We start from the raw sequence: 26,910 nt of genomic DNA, 5'->3' as shown, positions 1-26,910 counted from the left end.
CAGTCTCGAAACAAAGAAAAACCATGGACCCAACCCATTCAAAGAAGATTATCAAACATCAAACCCCCCTACCACACCCGCTGTGCAAAAAAATTGTGCAAATAAAAGCAAAAAAAACTAGCAAAAATACAGAATATAAAACACAAAAGCAAAAGGCCTATTTCAGCTCAGTGTTAATTATCTGCAGGCCACCCCAATTCAAAAATCACCCTGAAGTATTAACAAAAAAGAACAACCAGAACTAGAATACATTGCCTTGTTTAGATAAGACTATAAAACAAAGGAGCAGAATTAGGCCACTCGGCCCATTGAATTTGCTCCACCATTCCATCATGGCTGATTAATTATCCCTCTCAACCCATTCTCCTGCCTTCTCCACTGTTACATGTCAACGTTGCTTGGATTAATCGTAAGCGTCATTGAGGTGCGGCTGGACAGGGCGTGGGAGGGCGTCATTGAGGTGCGCCTGGATGAGGCGTGGGGATGGCGTCGTATAACAAACGAGGATAGGCCTTTTCTATTGACTTCGGGAGGTTTCTGAAAATTTCTGCAACTGAGCGATGCAACGGACTGTGAGTTACCAGCGAGAGAGTGAGTTGAGTTGAGTTCGTTGAAGAGTTCACTACAGCAGTGGCTGTTCCCAATATTTCTCTGTGTCCAGACGATTGTGATAATTTGCGGCACACAGTGCATATTGGATACGTGACTGTCACTTTGTATGATCCATACTCAGATTTCTGGAGTATTCTGTGGCGACCACTTTTTGTTAATTCATACATGGATTCTGGTGTGTTACGTGGCGAACACTTGTGTTAAGGAATATTCCGTGACCATCACCTTATGATATCCCTACGTGGATTTTGGAACTTAGACATCACTTTGTTATCCCTGCATGGACTCTAGTATTTAAGTGACGACCAGTCGACTTCTGGAATCTTCTGTGATTGTCACCTTGTTATCCCTGCGTGGATCCAGTGTGTTACGTGACAATCACTTGTCCTCTGGAATTTTCCGGTGATCGTCACCTTGTGTCATCTTAATGTGGATTTATGAACCCTTCCTCACAGACACCCGTACCTGTTCCCATGGATTCTGGAACCTTCTGGATTGCCATCCTAGGACTCTGTTTGAGTAAGACTTGGGAGGAACTGTTTCCAGACCTCCACAGTTTGTGAGCTAAGATGCATTGCGCTGTTAATTTTCGGTTAGAGGAGCAATTGTTTTAATTGTCTATATTTTGGGTAGATATTGAAAATATATTTGTTTGACATTAAAATCTGTGTCTCTGGTCTACGGCTGCTGGCACGTAACACCACGTACCTTTTGACTCCCTAACTAACCAAGAATATATCAACCTCTGCTTTGAATATATTCAATGACTTGGCCCCCACAGCCATGTGGAAATGAATTCCACAGATTCACTAACCTTAGGCTAAACAAATTTGTTGTCATTTCTGTTCGAAGTGGACGTCCCTCTTTTCTGGACATCCTCCGGTCCTGGACACTCCCACTCTAGGAAACATCCTCTCCACATTCACTCTGTCTAGGCCTTTTAATATTTGATAGGTTTCAGTGAGATCCCCCTAATTTTTCTAAACTCCAGTGAGTACAGACCCAGAGCCATCAAACACTCCTCATACAATACATTAACCCTTTCATTCCTAGAATAAAGCTCGTGAACCGTCTCTGGACCTTCTCCAATGCCAGTACATCTTTTCTTAGATAAGGGGCCCAAAACTGTTCACAGTACTCCAAGTGCGGTTTGACATTGCCTTATAAGGTCACAGCATTACATCCTTGCTCTTACATTCTAGTCCTCTCAGAATGAATGTTAACATTGCACTTGCCTTCCTTACCACTCACTCAACCTGCAAATTAACCTTTAGGGAATCCTACACAAAGACTTCCAAGCCCCTTTGCACCACTGATTTTTGAATTATCTCCGCATTTAGAAAATAGTCTACATCTTCATTCCTTCGACCAAAGTGCATCCCCCTACACTATTTTCCTTCTGTCACTTCTTTGCCCATTCTCTCAATCTGCCCAATTCCTTCTACAGATTCCCTGTTTCCTCAACATTACTTGCTCCTCCACCTATCTTTGTATCATCTGCAAACTTGGCCACAAAGCCATCAATTCTATCATCAAATCGTTGACAGATCCAAATGATGAAAAGAAGTAGACCCAGCACTGACCCCTACGGAACACCATTTGTCAATGGCAGCCAAATCCATGCTGATACCTTTTCAGCGATACCAATGGCTCTTGTTAGGCAGCCTTGTGTGTGGCATCTTGTTAAAGGCCTTCTGAAAATCTAAGTTATCGGCATCCTCTGATTTTCCTTTGGCAATCCTGCTTGTTATTTCCTCAAAGAATTCCAACAGATCTGTCAGGCAAGATTTCCCCTTAAGGATACCATGCTGACTTTTGCCTGTTTTACCATGTGCCCCCAAGTACCCCAAAACCTTCTTAATAATCAACTCTACTGAGGTTTCCATCTTCCCAACCATTGAAGTCAGGCTAACAAGCCTACAAGTTTCTTTCTTCTACCTCCCTCCCTTCTTAAAGAGTGGAGTGACATTTGCAATTTTCTTGTCCTCTGGAACCAATCCTGATGGTTTAATACAATTTAAAGTGAGAGATGTCTTGACCTGTGGACAATACATTTGAAGTGGTCATCATGTAAGAGCAATACAGTGATAATATAGGTCCTTTGGCCCAACCAGTCCATGCTGACTGTTTTCCACCTAGCTAATGCCAATTACCGGCATTCAGCTCATTTCCCGTGAAACCCTGCCCCTTCATGTAAGTGTTTCTTAAATGATACTATTGTACCTGCCTCACCCGTATCCTTTGGCAGCTTGTTCCATGTGCTCATCCATATACTCAACACCCTCTGCAAGAAAAAGTTGCCCCTCAGGTGCCTTTTAAATCATTCCCCTCTCACCCTGTGTAAACGTATGCCCCATGTTTTGGACTCCCCTACCCTGGGGAAAAGACTGTTACTTATCTATGCTAAGTTGTACAGTGGATGAGAGGGCAGACTTCTTACTGAGATTGTCAACTGATCGAATGTTTGTGTTGATCTGTTGTGTACTGGCACTTACCTGCTGCTGTGTATTGGTTATCCTCATAAAGACGTACATGTTAGGATTAGTAAATTGTTGGCATGCTACGTTGACATGGGAAATATGGCGACACTTTCAGGCTGCCCTTAGCACAATCCTCAGACTCTGCTGATCGTTGACACAAGCCACGCATTTTACTGCATGTTTTAATGTTTCGATATGCATGTGACAAAATAAAGATAATCTTTAATCTTTAGATTGTGAGGAGACCAGGTTACGGGAAAAGTTAATGGGAGAAAATTGTTCTGAGAGCTGGTAAATACTCAATCTGACAAACGGCCTCCTCCTCAGAATCAGAATTATGTTTATTATCATGATCACTGTTGACTAGAAATTTTTAAATCTCATGTCATTTATTGAAATTAAATTGGCAGCTGCCCTGGGCAGGTACCTGCGGATTGTTACTGCTGGCTTCTGGCTTACAAGGCCAGCAGTGAAACCACTATTCTACTGTCACCTACCTCCAGTCACCATGGTGATTTATAATTGCCTGAGGCAATGTTAAGATGATCAGCTTGAACCTTTCCCAAACCCTGGGGTTAGTGCTGTCTGAAGCAACATTCTGAATATAAATAAGGAAGTTTGCTCTTATTTTGTTAATGAAACATTGGGTCGTCTTAGCTTGGATTTCCAATCTCATGTACTGTGGTTGATTGTATCAGATTGGGAACTGTTGTGAGATGCATAAGGAGTATTTTTAAAGTTTTTTTTTAAAGATTAGCTTTATTTGTCACATATATATCGAAACATACAGTGAAATGTGTCGTTTATGTCAACAACCAGTATAGTCCGGCGATGTGCTGGGGACAGCCCAAATGTGTCAACACACTTACAAATGTGTCAACACACCGTGATGGGTGACGCTGTTAGGTACCGATTCCTCAGAGAAGAGCGAGATGGTGAAATGGAAAATCACGTCAATCCAAGTGATATTTGCAGTTGTTCCACTGACCAAGGGTAGTGAAGGATTAGTGTGGCTCTGGTCAGTAGGAAGTCTGTCAGATTGTCTAGTAAAGTGAAAAAAAATGTCTATATGGAGATCTATAAAGAGTTTCTCAGAACCCTCAAGGAGTTGAAGAGTTTAGTGACAGATTATAAACCTGGTTGATAGAACTGGAGATGGAATAGATAAAAGGACACAGTTATTTCTAAGCGCTGAAAATCTAGAGACAGTTAACATTCACAAACACCTGTAAGTTCCTTTACAAAGAGTGGGGATTGGAAGTCAAAAGATTATATACAGAAATTTTATGAAGAAATTTAAGGGGATGTCACCATGACTCAAGGGACTGTTATAGAGAGTGGTTAAGCAGGCGAGGACATTATTGAGTGCAGCATAGGAAAATGAGAGTTAATTTACAAAGGTGTTGTAGATCTTATAGGGGGGCCTTGACAAGGTGAATTCATACAATCTGTTTTCTAGGAATCAAGAACAAGGGAGATATTTAATAGGAACTTGAGGAGCAGCTTTTTTACTGAGAAAGGGCTGTATCTGGAATGAGCTGCCAAAGGAAGAGGTAGAGCAGGTACTTTATCAACATTTAAAGCACACTTGGATAGGAAAGATTTTAGAGGGATGTGGGCCAAACACAGATAAAATGGGACTAGCTAAGATGGATACTTTGGCGAGCAAGAACGAGTTGGACCGAAGGGCTCATTTCTATGCTGTATGATTCTATAACTTTAAATTATAAATCCCCTGATTACATGACCTCTCCAGTTCTTCTTCCACCTGTTGAATTTGCTTTGACGTAATGCATTATCCACACTCTTGAACTCCTGCTGAACTGTCTATGCCAGCAGTCACTTTATGTGCTGGAGTTCCTGGTCCGGTAGATCGCCCTTCGATCGTCCAACGGTTACATAACGTGGAGTTGTTGAATAATCAGGGCAGTCAGTTGATCTCAGTTTGTTTGTCTGATTGGTGTCACAACAACAACCTTGCACTCCATGTCAGCAATACCAAGAAATTGATTGTGGACTCAGGATGGGAAAGTCAGAAGAACACACACCAGTCATCATCGAGGGGTCCATGGTAGAACGGCTACTGGTTCCTGGACATCATCATCTCCGAGCATCTAATCTGGGCCCAATCACAAAGAAGGCATGGCGACAGCCCTCAAAGGAGTTTGAGGGGTGTTGGTACGTCACCAAAGGCTAGCAGATGCACTGTGGAGAGCATTCTGACAGGCTGCCTCACTGCCTTGGTTGGGGGCTCCATGCATAGGTTGAAAAGAAGTGCGAGCGTTATCGACTCAACTAGCTTCATCACTGGCACAACCCTCTTCACATCGAGGACATCCTCCAGAGGCAATGCCTCAAGAAAGTGACATCCGTCAATAAGGACCCTCACCATCCGGGACATACCCCCTTCTCATTACTACCACCAGGGAGGAGATACTGGAGCCTGGGGATGCACACTGAAATGTTTTAGAAACAGCTTCTTCCAGTTTACCATCAGATTTATGAACGGTCTGCAAACCCATAACACTACCTCACTACTTTGTTCTTTTTGAACTATAGTTTTTTTTAAAAAAGTCAATGGATTGCAGTTAATTGAATAATTGGGGCAGCTGCTTATTTGGGACAACTCTTAAAGGCCAACAAACAAAAACTGATGGAGAAAATAACCAGGATTCCCTTTGTTTATTTGGAACACTATGCCACTTAATTGGCACAGGAGACTGTTGCTGAACAGTTTCTAACTAGCATCAGTCGAGTGAACTTGTGTGGCTGTTAGACAATACACTATGCTTAGAGTGAACTGTTTTTAAATAGTGGCAGTTGTGTTTGCTTGTGTTCAAAAATCAGTGATTTTTGTCACTGATGGATGGTGAGATTAAGCAGTAAAATAATTTAGAATTGTTTTGCTTACTGCAGTTTCAAGCATTCAGGCTTGGAGATGCCAGAAACGACTGGGAGTGAAAATGAAATGATTTTACCAGTTCAACGAGTTAGGAGCTACGAAAAACTTGAAGGCATCGACAATCATCTTAAATGTTACAATGAAAAGGAAGATTTTGAGGATGCATCATCAAAAGTATTGTATGAAGGCAGTCCTTTATCTGAACTAGGTATCATACAGTCAGTCAAAAGCACATGGCAGCACATAGGTTGTCTAGTCATATCCAGCGACGACAGTGAAACTTGAGTGGGAGAGTTTTAAAGTGGAAAAGCCATTGCACTGGAAATGGGAATCGGAAGTCGAATTGAAATAGGTGCCTACTGGGAAATCCCGTCTTTTGTGGCAGACGGAGCAAAGGTGCTCAACGAAGCAGTCGTCAGGTTCAGCTGCACCAGAATCATTGACTACAGTAGGTGACCCCAACATACTCACAGGTGAACTGTCACCTTACCTGGAAGGGGTCCTGAATGGTGGTGAGGGAGGAGATGTATGGACAGTTGTAGACCCCTAAACAATCCCATTCTCCTGGCTTCTCACTGTATTAACTGGAACTGCTGGGAGAAAGGGAAGCGAGAGAAACAGTTGGAAATTTGGAGGAACCTGGGACTGTGGGTGTAGGAGGAGGAAAGGACTAAAGTTAGGAAACTTTCTTGCATGAAGAAGTTGCAGGAAGTTTGGAACGAAACTACCAAGTGCCCGGAGACACAAGAGGTGACAGATGCTGGCATTCAGAGCAAAGTGCAATCTGCTAGAGGATCTCAATGGGCCAGTCAGCATCTGCAGTGGGAAATGGACTGTCAACATTTCAGGTTGAGACCCTTCGCCTGGACTGAATGATGGAGGTGGGGTGGGGGTGAGGGGAACAGGAGTAGGAGCTGGCAGATGATAGGTGGATTCAGGTAAGAAGGGTGGCAGGCAGGTGGAGGAGGGAAGAATGGAAATAGTGATAGGGTGGAATGTTGGAGGCAACATGATGGAGACTGATAAGAAAGGAGGATGGAGCATGGAATTAAGTGAAGGAAGTGGAGAGGGGATAAGGTACCAGGTCAACTGTTAATATTAATTCGGCAAAGATGCATAATGGGCTGATGTTTATGTGATGTTAAGTCACAGGTCATTAAAAGCATCAAAACTAACTGAGCTTGCCAGACTTGGTTCTGCTTTTTTGACTTTTACGACACCTGAGGTCCACCTGGTGGTTCCGTACAGAACTGCAGTGTGTGGTAATGACTCAAACCTTAAGAAAGTTCAAAGTAAATTTATTATCAAAGTACAAATATGTCACCATGTACTGGCTTGAGATTCATTTTCTTGGAGGTATTTACAGGAAAATAAAAAAATACAATAGAATTTATGAAAAATATGCATAATGAAGACTGACAAGTAACCAATGTGCAAGAGAAGACAAATCATGCAAATATTGAAAATACAAATAAAGTAAATAAATAACACTGAGAACATGAATTATACGGTTCTTGAAATTGAGTCTGCAGGTTGTGGAATCAGCTCCACATTGAAGGGAGTGAAGTTATCCATGTTACTTCAGGAGCCTGATGGTTAAAGTGGTGTGGGGCCATCGGCCCAATGGTAGTAGCAAGGTGAGAGCATGGTGTGGATGATGGAGATCCTGGATAATGGATGCTGTTTGCTTGTGGCAGTGCTCCTTGCAAATCTACTCAATGAATAAGAGGATGGAGAGGATGCTTCATGTGATGGAGGAGTTTAGGACCAGAGGTCACAGCCTCAAAGTGGAGGGATGTCCCTTTAGAACAGAGATAAGGAAGAATTTCTTGTGCCAGAGGGTTGTGAATCTGTGGAATTCATTACCACAGATGGCTGTAGAGGCCAAATCATTGGATATATTTAAAGCAGAGCTTGATAGTTTCTTGATTAGTCAGGGCATCAGAGGTTACAGGGAGAAGGCAGGAGAATGAGATTGAGAGAGGTAATGTCAGCCATGATGGAATCTGCACAAACTTCTAAGAAAGTAGAGGCACTGTCGTGTCTTCTTTGTGATTACCCTTACGTGCTGGCCCCAGGGAGGATCCTCTGAAATGGTAACACCAAGGAATTTCAAATTACTGATCCTCTCCTCCTCCAGTCCCCTAATGAGAACTGCCTCATGGACTATGGTTTCTCCCTCCTGTAGTCAATAATTAGCTCTTCGGTTTTGCTGATGTTTTGAGAGGCACTCAGCCAAATTTTCAATCTTCCTCCGATTTGCTGATTGGCCACCATCTCTGATTCGGTCAACAACAGTGGTGTCATCAGCAAACTTAACGATGGCATTGGAGATGTAATTAGCCACACAGTCATAGGTATAAAGCAAGTAGAGTGGGGGCTAAGCACACAGCCTCTGCTAATGGTGATCGTGGACGAGATGCTGTTGCCAATCCATACTGACTGCTGTTTGCAAGCGAGGAAGTCTAGGATCCAGTTGCACAAGGAAGTATTGAGGCTTAGGTATTGGAGCTTACTTCTTAGTTTTGAGGAGATGATGGTACTGAATGCTGAGTTGTTTTCAATGAAGAACATCCTGATTGCATCTTCACTGCCAGATGTTCCAGGCCTGAGTGAAGAGCTAATGAAATGCATCTGCTACTTACCTGTTGTGACAGTAGGCAAATTAGAGCAGATCCAAATCACTCCTCGGGCACAAGTTGATATGCTGCATGACCAACCTCTCAAGTCACTCCATCACAGGAAATGTAAGTGCTACAGTACGATAGTCATTGAGGCAAGTTTGAAGACCCTTGAATGGTCCTCTAGCATGATAAAACGGACTTTGAACCTCAAAATCTACCTCATTACAACTGTGCATCTTATTGTTTACCTGCCCTGCACTTTCCCTGTAGCTGTTACACTTTATTCTGTATTCTGTTATTGTTTTACCTTGTTCTACCTCAATGCACTGTGTAATGATTTGATCGGTGAAAACAGGATGCAAGACAAGCTCCTCACTATCCTTGAAAGGTGCCAATAATAAACCAATTCGAGCTCCTTTCTTTCTATTCATTATGTCAACAAGCCAGTGCATCTTATTTACAATGAAACAAATCCACTCATGCTTCCCACATATATGGAGAGTTTGAAAGGCTGCTGCACAGAATCCAGCCCCTCAGTGTCTGGTGACAACAGCACCATAGAGGGTGGTCTGTGCCCTCAAAAGGCTTGACGATGAATGCACTGAGTGCCGTTGTTCCTCTCATACCCTCTCCGGTGCCAGTTCTTACATCCTGATAACTATAGGAATGTGAATGCTGGCAAGCATATTCAGAAATCACATGTGCAAAGGGACTTGAGAGTCCTCGTGCAGTTTTCCCTCAGGATTAATTTGTGAAGGAAAAGAATTTCAGGATGTACATTGTATACGTTTCACTGACATTAAATGTGGTTGAGTCAGAAGGGAAATGCGGTTAGCATTCATTTCGAGAAGACTAGAATATAGAATCAAGGGTGCAATACTGGCACTTTATAAGGCATTGGTCAGACCGCACTCAAAGTATTATGAGCAGTTTTAGACCATTGTCTAAGATGTGCTGGCTTTGGAGAGAGTCCAGAGGACATTTATGAGAATAATCCAGGGAATGAAAGAGTTAACGTTGGATGGCTCTGGTTCTATCAAACATTCAAACGTTGATCCTTTCATTCCCTGGATCATGAGTTTAGATGAATGAGGGGGGATCTTATTGAAACCTCCTGGATATTGGAAGCCCTAGATAGGGTGGATGTGGAGAGAATGTTTGCAATAGTGGGAGAGTCTAGGATCGGAGGGCATCGCCTCAGAATAGAAGGGCTCCCCTTTTAGAACAGAATTGATGAAGAATTTCTTTAGCCAGAGGGTGGTGAATCTGTGGAATTCATTGCCACAGACAACTGGGGAGGCTAAGTCATTTGGATATATTTAAAGCAGCATATGATAGGTTCATGATTAGAAATAGTGTCAAAGGTTACGGAGAGAAGGCAGGAGAATGGGGTTCAGAGGGGAAATAAATCAACGATGATCGAATGGCAGAGCAGGTTTGATGGGCCGAATGGCATAATTCTGCTCTTATGTCTTCTGTGACAGTGCGAGTTTTTCTGTGGTACACCCAGCTAATTTAGGTAGTGGATATGATAAGCATATTGAGTGACCCCCCCCCCATCCCCACCAAGGGAAAGAAATGGAGTAACATCGAAACACACGCAGTAGCTGATCTGAGATGGCATGCCTGCTTTTCTTTTTCAGAAGGTGAACCCATCGAAGCAATAGCCAAATTTGACTACGCTGGGAGGTCTGCTCGAGAGTTGTCGTTTAAGAAAGGCGCCTCTTTGCTTCTGTATCACAGAGCTTCGGAGGACTGGTGGGAGGGGCGGCACAATGGAGTGGATGGCCTTGTACCGCATCAGTACATCGTGGTGCAAGACACGTAAGTGATGTCTGTCTTCCTTAGCCAGATGCTGCCCTTATTGTTTGGAGAGCAGTTAACCCATCATACAACATCGTCACAGGAGTAGACGACTTGCCCCTTTAGTTTTGTCCTGCCATTTGATGAGATTGTTGTTGATCTGACAGCAACCTCACCTCTCCATTCCCACACACCTGCCGCAACCTTTAGCCCTCTTTCTTATCAATAATCTGCCTACAGCTTCCTTAAAAATATTGAAAGCCTCAGTTTCCACTGTCTTTAGAACAGGGGTCCCCAACCTTTTTTGCATCGCGGACCAGTTTAATATTGACAATATTCTTGCGGACCGGCCAACCTGGGGGAGGGGGGGGTGTTCAAGTAGGGTTAAGCTCACCTCAACATGTCTTTTACAGTTAGGGTTGCCAACTTTCTCACTCCCAAATAAGGGACAAAAGTAGCAGTCAAATCCCAGGACACTTGTGTTTACCCCAAGGAAGACTACCATGACCATGAAGCCTTACACAGGCACCTGTGTGCGCATGCGTGATGTGCGCATATGTGACATGCGCATGCGCGTACGTGCCGATTTTTTTCCACAAATCGGTTTTGGCTTAATCTTCCCGACTACATTGTACATACATTATTTCTACTTTATATAGGCTGTGTATCATATCATTCCTGCTTTTACTATATTTTAGTGTTATTTTAGGTTTTATGTGTTATTTGGTATGATTTGGTAGGTTATTTTTTGGGTCTGGGAATGCTCAAATATTTTCCCCATATAAATTAATGGTAATTGCTTCTTCGCTTTACGCCATTTCGGCACGAAAGGTTTCATAGGAACGCTCTACCTTAGCGGGGGAAATACGGGACAAGGGTGGTCCCGTATGGGACAAACCAATTTAGCCCAGTATACGGGATATCCTGGCAATACGGGACAGTTGGCAACCCTATGTTCAAGTCCAACAGTGCGTGACAGGGAATGAGGAAAGGTGCAGCTGACTCATATCGTTTCCTCGCGGCCCGGTAGCACATGCTTTGTGGCCTGGTACTGGTCCGCGGCCCAGTGGTTGGAGACCACTGCTTTGGAACATAGAACACTACAGCACAGTACAGGCCCTTCAGCCCACAATGTTGTGCTGACCTTTACTCTAAGATCAATTTGACCCTTTCCTCCCACACAAGCTCTCCATTTTTCTTTCATCCATCTGTCTATCTAAGAGTGTCCCTAATGTACCTGCCTCTATCACGCCCCATCACTGTAACCTCCTCTGAGGCCGGTGGCGCGCTGGTGTAGCTGTTAATGTAATGCTTTGCAGTCCCAGTAACCCGAGTTCCAATCCGTCTTTATCTGTAGGGAGTTTGTACATTCTCCCCATAACTACGTGGGTTTTCTCGCGGTGCTCTGGTTTCTGCTCACATTCTGAGGACCTATGGGTTAGGATCAGTAAGTCATAGGCACACTCTGTTGGCACTGGAAGCATGTCGCTACTTGCGGGCTGCCCCCAGCACGTCCTTGGACTGTATTGGTTGTTGATGCTAATGACGCATTGCACTGTACGTGCGACAAATGAAGTTCATATTTATTTGCGAAGTAAGTTATTTTTAAAGTTAGTTTAAAAGTAAGTTCTTTACCTTTTTGAATTCACCTGGCGGCGTTTACTTTCAGGGATGACACGTTTTCCGACACACTAAGCCAGAAAGCCGACAGTGAAGCCAGCAGCGGGGCCGCCACAGATGACAAGTTGTCCTCAAAGAACGACATCACCTCTCCTACTGACCGCATTCCAGATGTTTATGCAGCAAGGTCTGAATCCATTTCACATTCAGCTGTGTATATTGCTTCTTTCACAAGGAACTTTCCAGTGTAAAGTTGGGATGAAAGCAATGTAAGTGTCTTACAATAACACCATAAGGTGTAGGAGCAGAATTATGCAGTTCAGCTCATCGAGTCTGCTCCACCATTTGATCAAGGCTGATTTATTTTTTCTCTGAACCCCATTGTCCACAATGCATTAACACTTACCCGTGCATCTTTAGAATGTAGGAGGAAACTCGATCACAGGGCTAACGTACAACCTCCTTACAGGCAGTGGTGGGAATCGGAGCCCGGTCAGTGATCACCGGCGCTGTAAAGTGACTGTGCTCACCACTATGCCACCATGCTGCCCCCTAGTGTTCCAGCAGCCTAACTTCATCAATCGGGATCTTGAGCTCAAATCTCACCACAACAGCTGTGACCTTTATGTTGTTAATTAAATAACTCAAGAATAAAAAAAGACTTGTTTTTGTTTTTGCATTCATTCTGCAGGAAGTGGATGAAATTGGCCAGCATTGAATACCCACCCATAGTTGCCCTTGAGGTTGTGGGCTGTGAGCCACCTAATTGAAATGCTGCAATATGAATATTGTGACTGTAAAACTACTAGACTTAGCATGATAGACTTTTAGGGAAAGAAATCTGCTCTCCCTAACCCAATTCTAAATTAGGACAGCACTGAGGAGCAGCTCATAGCAACTCACCCAAAATACTGGAGGAACTCCTGAAGTCACTCACCACTGTGTGTAAAAAAACCTACCTCTGACATCTCCAGTATACTTTCCTCACTCACCTTAAGTGGATGTCTTCTGCTACCGGCAGCACCTTCCAAATACACATTGTTCATTATGTGAAGAAGCTGTTGCTGGTACCCCTTTTAAATCTCTCATCTCTGATCTCCAACCTATACGTTTTGGTCTTTAGTGCCCCTTCTCTCCAGGTGGTCTCACAAAAAATACCTTGAGTTTAAAAATCCTTTAAAGCCTCAAGACTTCCTGAAGACAATGAAGCATTTTGTGTGAAGTGTTGTGGTAATCTATAGGATAACTATTCGGGAGGATTTAAACCAGGCGAGTAGGGAGACAAGCGAGAGGCTAAAAGTGATACAGAAGTCAGTAACATCATATTGAAATGGACAAAGAGGAGCAGAAGCACGTCAAGGAATGAGGAAAATCTGTGGGATTAAATAGCATTTGTTTCAATGCAAGAGGTCTGACAGATACAGTGGACAAACTGAGGGTGTTAATAGGTGTACAGTGCAGCTTGGTAGTGGAATGGTTAATGTAATATTTTAAAGCACCCGCTGTAAGATTGAAGTTCAATCTTAAGCTGCTTCTTAGGAGTTTTGTATGTTCTCACCGTGACTGTGTGGGTTTCCTCCAGGTGCTCTGGTTTCCTCCCACGTTCCAAACACACACAGTTAGGGTTAGTAAATTGTGGGCATGCTGTGTTGGCACCAGAAGCAAGACAATATTTGTGGGTTGCCCCCAGCACATCCTTAAGCTCTGCTGAACCCAAAGAAAACTTCTCACTATGTGCTTCGATGTTTTGATGTGCATGTGACAAATAAAGCTAATCTAATCTAAAAGAATGGCACAACATTGTAGGCTGAAGGGCCATACTGTGCTGTAACTGTTCTATGTTCCGTGGTCTTTACCTCCTTGGGATGTCCCCCAGTGCTTCCCAGCCAATAAACTGTTCTGAGGCCAGGTTGGCATTGTAGACGAGTCAAGCACTTGTGCAAAGAAATGCCGTAAGAGGAATAGCCAACATCTTTCTTCTTTCTCTTTGCTTAGACAGAAGAAGAGGTCAGAGCTCCCAGCCAACAGGAGACCGTTGAGAGCCAGCGAGGGCCACTGTGCGGTGCACCCAATGCACGGCTTAGTAAGTAGCTCAGGGGAGAGTGGCCCATTGTTCACGCCTTCCCACGCCACTTCCCGCCTTTTCCTCCAGAATCGCAGCGTCACGGTTGACAGTCCAGAGCGTCGACATCGAGGGGTTCTTCCCAACATTAGCCGGCACGAGGGTGTCAAAAAGATTGAGAGTCCACCAATCAGAAGGTCTGCATCCTCGGGTCAATACACCAGCTTCAGTGAGCATAAACCTCTGGACCCCGAAACAATTGCTCAGGTCCGTGCATGACTTTTCTCTTTCTTCTGCTTTTATGTTTTAACTTTTTCAGCGTTAAAGCCTCAACCCTTTCCAGCACTCACAGTTAAAGCATTAACCCTTTCCAGCACTCAGTGTTAAAGACTCAGTCCTTTCCAGCACTCACAGTGTTAAAGAATCAACCCTTTCCAATAGTGTTAAAGCACTAAACCGTTCCAGCAGTGTTAAAACATTAACCCTTTCCAGCGCTCAGTGTTAAAGCATTAACCCTTTCCAGCACTCAGTGTTAAAGCGTTAACCCTTTCCAGTGCTCACAGTGTTAAAGCCTTAACCCTTTCCAGCACTCAGTGTTGAAGCATTAACCCTTTTCAGTGCGCAGTGTTAAAGCATTAACCCCTTCCAGCACTCAGTGTTAAAGCATTAACCCCTTCCAGCACTCACAGTGTTAAAGCATTAACCCTTTTCAGCACTCACAGAGTGAAAGCATCAACCCTTTTGAGCACTCAGTGTTAAAACTTTAACTCTTTCCAGCACTCACAGTGTTTAAGCTTTAACTGTTTCTAGTACTCGCTGCAATGTTTACTGAACCTTTTGCTATTCAATGCTAGCTTAGTTTTCAGATCTATTCTGCTTCATTTGTTCTACTAATTTCAGTTGACCATTCATTACTTATTGCCTAATGGAATCAAGAAAAACAAAGCACAGGATGGGCACAGAAGGAATTCATTCGGCCCATCAAGTCCACGGTGACACCTAATAGTCCTTTTTCCCTGCCTTTTCCCTAATTTCCTTCAAATTATTCTCCCACACACAGTCTCGTCTTACCTTTTATATAGGAAGGATGTGGAGGCTTTGAAGAGGTTGGCCCTGATGCTGTCTGCACGTACTTTAGGGAGAGTTTGGGCAAACTTAGGTTGTTTTCTCTGGAGCGGTGGGGTTGAGGGGGAGACCTGATAGTGGTCTATAAAATTGTGAGAGACACAGCATTTCTTCCCAGGGTGGAAGAGTCTAGTACCAGAGAGCACTCATTTAAGATGAGAGGGGGAAGTACCAGGGAGATGTGCGGACAAGTTATTTTATACCCAGAGTGGTAGGTGCCTGGAATATACTGCCAGAGGTGGGTGTAGAGGCAAACATGACAGAGGCATTTAAAAGCCTCCTAGACAGGCACGTGAATACACAGAGAATGGGGTTCCCAACGTGAGGTCCAAGGACCTCTTGATTAATGGTAGGGGTCCATAGCTTAAAAAAGGTTGGAAACCCCTGGTGTAGATGGAAGAGATTAGGTATCATATGGTAATTTAGTTCAGCACAACGCTTGGGTCGTAGGTACTATTCCTGTGTTGTTCTGTGTTCCATGTCCTATGTCATTTCTCCTTTGAAAGTAGACATTGACACAATCTCCAATATGCTTACCAACCATGAAACTGGTTTCCCCATATAATCATAGAGTAATACAGCATGTATACAGGCCCTTCGGCCCAACAGTTCCATGCTGACCATCACGTTACAGATTCCAGGTGGTACCTTTGCAATTTATATACCTCAGCATCCAAAGACCTTTTCCACTTGGACCTGGTGACTTGTCTACACAGCCGGCCATTCGAATTCCTCCACTCCTCAATATCTCATTCACCTTGACCTTAACTGCTTCTCTTCCTTGGTATAGATGGAATAAAAGTTATTGTCCATCATCCCTGCCACACCCCTTAATCCTATTTGTCAGTCTCCCTTACCAGCCCCCTGCCCCATCATTTTGTCTATTGAGCGTAAACTTTTGAAAATTATTACAACTTCCCCAAAAACAACTTGACGAGAGACTATCAAGATAATTTGTTAGGCCTACTGATGAGTGCAACTTCGTTTGATCTTATTTAAGACATACAGCCAAGATAAATACCAGAGCGTGAATAGAAGATGAACTTTAAAATGCATTTTTGAAAATGAATTTACAGTACTTCTTCTCCTGGAAACCGGAAAATGCTCTGATCTGTGATGATTGTTTATATTTTCCGCAGTATGATATCGACACAGGCACTTGTACCAAACTGATGGTCAATGTTCCTCCTGTCAGTGAATGCAGTGTACATTATTGTGTGCTTTCCTTTATTGGAACTGATGTGAAACTGCTCTTCTCATCTGGAAGAACTTGGTCCTTCACCAAATACTTGCCCCTTTCCACAATTTTTGAGAGCCAGCCCTTTCTCATAGCAACCATATCTTCCCACATATTTGGATAAATATTTACACTTCCCATTCCCATTCTGACGTGCCTGGCCATAGCCTCCTCTGCTGTCATCTTTATGTTGGAGGAGCATCATTTCGTATTCTGTCTGAGTAGCCTCCAGCCTGACGGCATGATACTGAGCTTCTAACTTTTTGTAGTTTCTCCTCCCTCTATTCCCCACTCTGGTTCCCATCTCAGACCGGCCCCTCCCTCTGGTGTCCCTCCTCCAGTCATTTCCCCATGGCCCACTGCCTTCTCCTGTTAGATGTCTTCTTCTTCAGTCCTTCACCTACTCATAACCCTCTCCCCCACCTACCCAACTCCCCAATCACCTGACATCTGCCAGCTTGTACTCCTTCCCCTCCCCCCCACCTTTTCATTGTAGCTTCATTCCCCTTCCTTTCCAGTCCTGATGAAGGGTTTCGGCCCGAAACATCACCGTCGATTTCCCTCCATAGGTACTGCCCCACTTGCTATGCTCCTTCAGCCCTTTGTGTGTATATTCAGTTTGTTTATGTATGTGATAAATTATAAATGGTTTTTCTAGGTGATATGTCAATGAATTCCATATTAATAATCTTGAGCAAGGAATTTCACTAACAGTATTGAGGTGGATGGGAAATGGTGGGAATAAAAATGTCCATACTTCCAATTCTGGCCCCTTGCACACTCTCCTAGTTTCCAACCTGCTTCCTAATCTCCTAGACCATGCAATCCTTACTTCTGTCACTCTTCTTTTGAGATGCTGCTTTAAGCCCATTTCACTGACTAAGCACCTACAATCTCCTGCTGCAGCTGGGAGTCCAACTTCTTTCGGACATTGCGGGATATCTCGGATGCTACACAAATGCGGACTGTTGTTGGAGAGTGGCCCAGAGCCTCATTTTGCCAGTGGGAAGGTGCTGAAGAGGCAAATGAGTTCACTGGCTGAACTGTTGGTTCTTTTTCATCCTCTGACGCGGTGCCGAAAGCAAATGATCAGCAGAATTTATCTTCTGTTAATATAAAAAGCAGACAAAATTAATCTTTGGAAGTTGCCTCTTCAAAAGGAAGGAAAATGCGTTTTTGTTTTAAAGTCGATTTTATTGTCATATGTACATCTACTTACGCACGGGTGCGATGAAAACCTTACTTCAGCAGTTTCATCGCCACATAGCACCAAGTCAGCGGCATTCACAAGAAAAACTTAAATTAAACATAAATTACACACAATTTTTACTATAAGGAATGCAATTAGAACAAAGAAACAAAGTTTAACATAGTACAAGGTTATTAAAGTGATCGTAGTGTTGCTGTACTGGGGTTGTGATTAAAGTTGTGCACCACACACAAAATGGCGGAGGAATACAGCAGGTCAGCCAGCATCCGTGGGGGGAATGAAGAGGCGATGTTTCAGCAGAGACCCTTCATCAGCATTGGAAAGGAAGGGGGACGAAGCATAAGAAGGTGGGGGGGTGCTAGAGGAGGAGGAGAATCCGGCAGGTGATAAGTAAAACCAGCTGAAGGAGGTGGTGCGTGGGTGGGGGAGGGGATGATGTGAGAAGTTGGGATGTTATAGGTGGAAGAGGTAAAGGGCTGATAAAGAAGGAGTCTTCTAGGGGAGAGAAATGGACCGTGAACTGTTTATTCTCCTCTGTGGATGCTGCCTGACCTGCAGAGCTCCTCCAGTATTTTTTGTGTGTTCCTCAAGAGTTCTGGCATTGACAGAATCTCTTGGGTCTGGGGTTGTGTCAGTTGCTCCAACAAGCAAATGGTTGATGGGAAAGTAGCTGTTCCTAAGCTGGTGGTGCTGGCACTTCAGGCTTCTGTAGCCCCTGCCCGATGGTAGCTAGGAGAAGACACCATGGCCAGATGGGTGGGGATCTTTAATGATGGATGTTGCCTTCTCCAAAGATCAACTTTATTCACCATAGCCATTTACATGTATTAGCAATTTGTTGCTGTGTATTGATGCGACATGCAACAATTGGTGTCGGGGTTTAGAGTTCAATCCTGGGGGCGGGGGGTCCTCTGTAAGAAGTTTGTACTTGTGGAATGTGTGGGTTTCCTCCCATTGTTTGAAGACATACCAATTAATACTGCAGGTTAATTGGTCGCTGTAAGTTGTCCCGCCATTAGTCTAGGGTTAAGATGGGGGTAGCTGACAGCACGGCTCAAAGGGATGCAAGGGTCTATTCTGCACTGTATTTCTAAATAAATAAATAAACAACAACATTCAATGAGTATAAAGAATTATATAAAAATAAAGTTGGAAGTACAGAACAAAATCTGCATAAATGCCTAAGTATGGGCATGTATTTACAATGTAAACAGCATTGTAAGGGAGTTTAATGGGTTTATGGTGCAATGTAATGGTTGTAGTTGCTACTAGTGGTGGGCAGGGTTGATGTATTGGCCTGAGCGCAGTATCCACTGTGGCCTCTTACATTCATGAGCGTTTGACTTCACCTGTAAGACCGTGATGTGACCACAGAATACTCTGATTTGCTTGTGTGTTTGCTTCCTCAGCAGGACATTGAAGATACCATGAACACAGCACTGAATGAGTTGCGGGAACTGGAGCGCCAGAGCACGGCCAAGCACGCGCCGGACGTGGTCCTGGACACTCTGGAGCAGAAGAAGGGCAGCCCGGCCTTGGACTCTCGGAGCCCTCAGCGCTCCACCGCGCTGCCCAAGAGCGCCGAGCCCTCTATCCGGCGCAGCACCAGCTCTTCCAGTGACCCCGTGAGCACCTTCAAGCCCGTCCTGTCACCCCGGATGGGGGTGCAGCTCAAGCCCCCTGCCCTGCGGCCCAAACCTGCAGTTTTACCCAAAACCAATCCCAGTGTGGGACCACCACCCTCAGTTCAGTCCTCCACAGATAAATCATGCACCATGTAAAGAAAGTTAGCCTGGCTTGTGTGCTGATACTGGATCAACATCACTGGCGAGGATAAAGCCAGGAATATTGGTATTTTAATGTTTATAATTGGAGATGTATTCTTTCAGTGTTAGAATATATGTCTCAGTAGTTACTTAACAGGGCACTTGAATTCCATCTCAAACAGGACTGTTTTAATGTGCAACTTACCAATGTTAACAAGACTTGAATCTTATGCTGCAACAGTTTACTTTTTTTTAAAAAAAACTAAAAAGAGAAGAAAGTTAAGGGGGAAAGAACATCAAAGCTTCCCCCCATCTTCTGTTCAGGCTGATAATTTAAACAAGGAGGGGAATGGCTCAATGCTTTTCTTTCCTCTTAGCTGAGAACTGATGGGAAAAGGACTCATTGTTAAAGCAGCCTGGATGCTTTGAGTCTGGTAATGACTTCTCTTCCTTCCTGCGCTCTGTGAACATTCCTTTGGCCTTGCTGATGGGTTCGCAATGGAATGAGCCACCAGACAACCACTCAATGAGCTGCTATAAGCGGTCATTTTGGGAATGTGCTGATACCTTTCCTCTCCTATCCCCTCGGCCTCCTGCATAAACTGTCCATTTAAACCCTATGATTGCTCCACACAGAAAGTCAATCGTCTGGTTTATGTTGGGAAAAAAAAACCAGGGCCTCCCCTGGTCCAGTGAGGCTGCGCCCTCTTGTCCTGCCAATGCTTTCCAGGCTGCTGCTGATGCTGGAAACCTGAATCATGAATAGAATATTCTGGAAATGCTCATCAGGTCAGGCAGCATTTCTGGAGAGAGAAACTGATGGGGTTTCATAAGAACTAAGACAGTTTAGCCCTATGAGTCTGTTTCCTTAGTGAGCCAAGTCTGTGTGGGAATGTCAGTGATTTTGAGCAGTCACTTCCCCTGGTGGTGTGTTCTTCAGCCTCATGTCCAATTGATTTAAAGATATTTATTGCATCTTGGTCTCTGTCTCCTGTGGCCCCAATGTCCCACCGTTCCCTAGTTATTGCTCTTCTTCACCCCTACAGTGCCCCTCAAAACCAACAAGGCAACCCACACTGCAAATAGCCCAATCCTCTGCTGCTGGGAACGATGCCCCAAAATGGATCAGGAGGGGAATGTCTTCAAGAGGAAGGAGTGAAAATTAAACTAACCAATCAAGTCAGTCATCTCTAGACTGGTATGGGGAATCCAAGAGCCTGCCATTAGTTGATGATGCATTGACATGCTGTCTGATTTACAGCTCATTCACGGCAAAACCATTGTTGAATTGGAAGGTGATGTAGTGACACAGTGGGCAGACCTCCTGCCTCACATCTCCAGAGACCTGCGTTCAATCCTGCCCTTCGTTGCTGTGCGTGGGTGGAGTGTCAGAATCAGGTTTAGAGGTGACACTGAAGCATAGTGATTAGCGTAGCTCTATTACAGCACCAGCGACAGAGTTCAATTCCCACCATTGTCTGTAAGCAGCTTGTACGTTCTCCTCATGACTGTGTGGGCTTCCTCCAGGTGCTCCGGTTTCCTCCCTCGTTCCAAAGACCTAAGCATTAGTAGATTCATTGATCACATGGGTGTAATTGCATGACGTAGGCTCGTTGGGCCAAAATGGCCTGTTGCTGTGCTGTATCTCTAAAAATGTGTTGTACAGCTCAGACTCTATCCTCCACACAGCAGGTACTTTGAGGAATTAGCTGCATGCACACAATGAAGTGCCTCTGGCTTCCTTGCTCCAAATGATCAACAAGTCTCCCCCTTACCCCCTGTGCTGCATTGGCTCCACATTCTGGTTGGACCCTGTTTATAGAGCAGCATAAGAAACTTGCTTGTCTTTTCAGATCACAATGACTTCACCTTGGATAGTAACAGATGAGCTGAAGGGTTTAAATTTACTTCTTTAGCAGTGAGAGTTAGCTAGCCTAATAACTTAAACTTTTTAAAATTTAGTTTTAATTCAAAATAATCTCCATATTCCATATTCCTTCTACCTACCCTTCCATTCTTCAATATGATGCCTACACTGAGTTATCTAGCAAGGTACCCCGGTGCCTCTTCCCTGTCCCTTTCTCCTATGGTCCACTCTCCTCTCCTATCAAATTCTTTCCTCTCCAGCTCTTTAACTTTCCCACCCACCTGGCTTCATCTGTCACCTTCTAGCCACTCTCCTCAGCTTTTTATTCTGCTACCTTTCAATTTCCTTTCCAATCTTGGAGAAGGGTCTTGGCCTGAAACATCGACTTTGTTCATTTCCGTTGATGCTGCCTGACCTCCAACATCTTGTGTGTATGTGTGTGTGTGTTGAAGCGGTCTTCAGAGATTTTTGCTCCAAGGTATGCTGTAACTTCACTTTCCCCCCTTGACAAAGGCCTTGACCGACTCCAGTGTGACTGCCTGATCCTTTTTACAGGCATTCTAATCAGTCTGGAAGAAGAGGATCCCTCAGTATCTCCTCACTTTGTCTTGGCTACCCTTTGAAACATGCTTGATCACAATTATTCATGTGGCTCATTTCTCTGGTGTAAGTTCCATAGTTGTAGAATGCAGGATAGATATGTTCACACAACCAGGTCTCACAAAAACATCCCAATAATATTGGCCCCCTTTTATTTGCCATATGTTTTAAGAAGCTTAGAACTACATTGTTTATAAATGTGTTTAACCATTCACTCAAGCTCAAAAAAACAGATCAACACAAACAAGTCCTCTGGGGGACAAGAATGGACTGTGTGGAACCAGGTTTTGTCGTGGATAAGTCAGTCTTTAATCCCCCACCACCTGACTCGTTACGTGTGTTGAGGTCACATACTCGTTGCACAAGGCTTTTACCCTTCTCCAGTATCCAAAGATCTGAGGAACAAACTTTGCAGTGTTGTTTTCAAGGATCAAAGGCACCTATGTGTTTCATTGGTTACCCTGTGTGTTTCTCCCAGGGATTTTTTGATGCATAACAGTGTTTCCCCCCGCCCCCCCCCCCCAGGTCAGAATTATTTGTGAATGATCCACTAGTGTTCCAGTCCAGCAAACCTAAACCAGCAGATCTCCCTTTAACCACCCTACCCCAATCCCTCTACAGCACCTGCAGATATTTCAATAATGTCAGAGAAATGTATACAATATACATCCTGAAATTCTTAAATATCCACAAAAACAGAGGAGTGCCCCAAAGAATGAATGACAGTTAAAACGTTAGAACCCCAAAGCCCCCCCCCCCACTCCCCTCCCATGCACAAGCGGCAGCAAGATAACGACCCCTCCATCAGCCGGTCATTGACATACCAGAGGCTCTCTCTCTCTCTCTCTGATGAGGGAAAAAGATGTGTCCACGTTTCACAGCGAGAGGGGAGACATAACAAACAACTCGCTGATTTATGATGTTAAAAGTCTGTTGCATCGCTTTTCCTTTCCTATCTACCTCCAGAATCCTGCTCATGGTACAGTTTTGTTACATCCAAGGGTGATAATGTTTCAGAAAGCTGGGTTATTGAGTTTTCTCTCTCCCTCTCTCCATTTCTCTCAATCCCTCCGTCCCTCTCTCCCTCTCCCTTTCTATCTATCTTTTCCTCTCTATCTCTCCCTCTCCCTCCCCCACTCTAACTCTCTCTCCCTCTCTCTGTTCCTTTCCCTCTCCCCCCTAACCCCAGTATGGGGTCAAATAAAGAAGCCCCTCCTACAACCTTGGTAACCCTGATCTGGTCTGAGACTGGAATTTATCTGCAGCAAGTCAACCTAAACAGAGCTCACACTCTCTTAACCTACGGCAGTGCCTGGCGTCTCACTCCTGCTGTGTTAGGGTCTGCCTACTCGATATTTCACTGTACTGCCTACCTTGTCTTCTGAAGGACAGCCTCAGAGATTACAGTCATAAAAAACTAGTATATCCAATATCTGGTAACAGATTTTACCCAGAAGTTTACCTTAAGATATATGTTCATTTTTGTCTGCCATTGTTTTAATGAATGGAATTTAGTACTTTTTGAAACTTTTATAGTTTCCACCTTTGTGTGGCCTTTGAAAAAAGGCTATAGTACCTATAGTATAGAGTTTACATAAATTAATTTAAAAACAAATTGTAAATCAGCCACAAAGCATTGCAACTTTGTACTGCTCTGAGATTTATATATTCAACTAACAAATATACTGGACTACAAAAATACTCCTTGTGCATTCTATTTAGCAAAAGCAATGTATAATAGAAGTTAATAAAGTTAATAGAGGTTAATAAAGTTTTCTGGGTGCATTAGCAAGATATAATACATAGTTCAAAGCTGCTTTTAAATGCAGTTTGTGGATTTTTAACAGGTAACTGATGACGGCTACAGACACACTGGTAACTACAACATACCATCTGCCTATTTCAGTATTCCATTTACTGCCAGCTGAGTTACAGATACGAGTGCTGTGACCCTTCTGTGTCAATGTACATCTGTAGTATGTACATGTGAAAGTGCCTTTAAGCCTTTAGAGGAACTTGAGCCTTGGTCTATACTGTTGCATTTCTGTTTTCATTTCTCAACCAACTTGGTAGTTTAAAAGAAAATGCAGTTGTTGACAATGTACCGCTAATCAGTTGTGACAATGCACTTTTGTGTATAGTACCGTACATCTGGCATGTAGTGTTACCAATTTCAGTATACCTTCAGATTTGTTCTAGAAGCATCTTTCTAATAAAGGAAGTTGATCCATTTCTTTTGGTCTTGTTTATTCAAACGCCTCATCATCTTTTTTTTAAGAAATTTTCAACCTCATTTCCAATGCATGAATTTTTCCATTTGGATCGATTGGAAACCAAAAATATAACTCTGAAGACACGAGACAGTGCAGATGCTAGAACCTGGAGCAAAAAAAAAACCTATTGGAGGAACTCAGCGGTCCGAGCAGCATCTGTGGGGACAGGAATTGTTGATATTTCAGTTTACATCCGGACCCGACACATCAACAACGGTTTTCCCCCCAACAGATGCTGCACGACCTGCAGGGTTTCACCAGCTGATCCCTTGTTGCTCCAGATTGCAACGCTGGCAGCCTCTTCTGTCTCCAAGCTGCAGGTCAGGCAAAGGGATAGTCGACGTTTTGGGTTGAGACTTTGCATCAGGACTGAGTGTCAAAGGGTCACAAGGCAGTATAGAGGTGAAGCAGGACATAGCAGGTGATAGGTGAATCCAGGTGAGGAGGGATTGACAGATTGAGGAAGGCAGGTGAGGGAAGGAAGGGTAGACAAAGAGACAGACACTGGGACCAACAGCCAGGACAACAAAGGCCTGCATATTATGGAATTTTTTAAGAAAGAAAAGTGAACCCCTTAAGATCTAATTTTAAATCTTCTTTGAATAAGTAAGACTCAATGCCAACTATAAATGGCAAACTGAAGAACTTGAACTTTGCTTTCAATGTGGTCAGTGTGATCAATGCTAAAAGGGTCCATTTTATCTGCCGCAGGAGTTTTCAGCCATCATCTTGGTAGCAGTGTACATCCCACCTCAGGCAAGTGTCAAACAGGCTCTTGATGAACTGAGTGATGTAATAAAAAGGCTCACCCTGATGCCTTGCCCATCATTCTGGGGGATTTTAACCAGGCCAGCTTAGAAAATTCTCCAAATCATTATTACTAACATAGCACTTGTGGAACTGGAAGAGCCAAGACACTGGACCACTGTTATACTGCCATCAGGAACACTTCCTGTGCCATCCCACACCTACACCTGGCTGTACTTCTACTCCCTGAGTATTGCAGAGACTAAAGACCGCAGCACCTGTAGTGAGGACGAAGAAGGACAAGGGGGCACAGGAGCATTTACAGGATTGCTTTGAGTCGGTGGACTGGATTGTATTCAGAGATTCATCGTCAAATCTGAATGCACCACAGTTGTCACTAACTTCATTAAAACGTGCAGATGCGTGTGTGCCTATGAGAACATACTGTACTGTATATTTAATGCTTCAATAATATTTGACTAATCTTGTATATAGTTTGATCAAGCATCCTTGTTCATTTAAATGATTAATTATGGGTTATATGTAAGAATACGTTAATTGTATCGCGCTACCACGTGATACGTGTGAACTTCACTTAAAGTTAAACTCGCATTTCAGACTCTCATGTATTCTTTTGAATTAGTCTAATGTTTTGAAGTTACAAAACATAACACCGGTGACAAAGTATTTTTCAAACGAACCCAAGATGGTTCAAGCGCAGCGAGACATTCAAGCTACAAAAAATAGGGTAGAAGAACGTCAAGTAAAATGCACAGTCCAGCACGAGCAGTGAGATGGCTGAGCTTTAAAAAAAGCAGCACAGCACATATTTTTCAGAAGGAAAGACATGATCGAGTTTTTTAAGAAAAGGTCTGAAGATGGAAGAATTCACAGTTTCATAAAAGAGTGAGTGCTGGGTGATAATAATCATTTTCTTAATTGATGAGTCTGATTACACAGTGGGTAATTGACTCATGTATACTGAGCTATTGGAACAGTATTTTGAAGCAAATAAAATAGCCAATGAGGTTACCAAGGTTGCTGCTTATGGATTTTGGGCTATAGTCTCTGGACACTTTTTCAGTCTATTGGATTTTATATTCTGTTTTCACCATTCTTCCTCATTGTTTTTCTGTGGGGGAGTGGGATTTGGGTGTCAATATTCCTATTGCATTTCGTGTGGGGGGGGGCTGATGATCAGGTCGGTGGATTTGCTGTTTCTCTCTGAACTGACAACTTTTCTTTGTTTCATGGCTATCTGGAGAAGAAGAATCTCAGTTGTATAGCGCACACATACTTTGATAATGAACATTTGAACCTTTGAAAAGCGACTATCAATTTTGCTGAGCTCATTGGGTTTAAAGGCATACAGTTTGCTTCGAAGTTTGACTGCCCTAACCAAACCATCAGATATGAGCTTTGCTGCTATTATAAAAGTGATGCAAGAACATTTAAAATCAAAGCCACCGTTGATTGCAGAATGCTTTAAGTTTCATTAGCAGAATCTAAAGGAAGGGGAGTCCATTTCAGCATATGTGGCTGAAGAGATTGTCTGGGTATTGTCAGTTTGGCTCAATGATACACTGACAGAACATTTAGTTTGTGAAACCTAAAAAGAAAATATTTAAAAATGGCTCCAAACTGAAGCACAACTTATATATAAGAGCAGTAGAAACCATTGTTTCAATGGAAACCACAGCCGCAATTGATTTGCAGTCAGGGTTGAAGATGAGCGTGGACAAAATTGCAGCATCTATAGAAACCAGCCTGGCTGAACAATTTGTGTAACCATTGTGGCAGGGACTCACAAACACCAAACTAATGCGGGTTTAAAGGCAAAACTTGCAGACAATGCAACAAAGTAGGTCATATCAAAAGTGCATGTCAGGCTGACAAAAATAAATGGTCTGCACAGGGAAGAGAAAAAGCTAAAGAGTCAAGCTACAGTTTCAAAAAGAGCACCAGTCTGCATACTGGTGATG

General features: G+C 43.5%; 1 protein-coding gene across 8 annotated transcripts in view; it reads left to right on the top strand.

Moving 5' to 3' along the window:
- LOC140202821 (SLIT-ROBO Rho GTPase-activating protein 1-like) overlaps positions 1–24,142 on the top strand; it is a 304,990-nt gene extending 280,848 nt beyond the window's left edge. For 3 of the 8 annotated variants that reach the window (XM_072268234.1, XM_072268229.1, XM_072268227.1), the window contains exons 19-22: positions 10,262–10,442; positions 12,091–12,228; positions 14,037–14,370; positions 19,088–24,142. In XM_072268234.1, the coding sequence (XP_072124335.1) occupies positions 10,262–10,442; positions 12,091–12,228; positions 14,037–14,370; positions 19,088–19,456 (1,022 nt within the window). In that variant the 3' untranslated portion in view covers positions 19,457–24,142. Of the gene's footprint in view, positions 1–10,261; positions 10,443–12,090; positions 12,229–14,036; positions 14,371–19,084 lie in introns of all 8 variants that reach the window. The other 5 variants (XM_072268230.1, XM_072268228.1, XM_072268226.1 and 2 more) reach the window with 3 other exon arrangements.
- The last annotated feature ends 2,768 nt before the right edge of the window (positions 24,143–26,910 follow it).

The sequence above is a fragment of the Mobula birostris genome, chromosome 9 (assembly GCF_030028105.1).
Source record: "Mobula birostris isolate sMobBir1 chromosome 9, sMobBir1.hap1, whole genome shotgun sequence".
In the NCBI taxonomy this organism is placed as follows: Eukaryota; Metazoa; Chordata; class Chondrichthyes; order Myliobatiformes; family Myliobatidae; genus Mobula; species Mobula birostris.
This window is presented reverse-complemented; position numbering and strand designations above follow the sequence as displayed.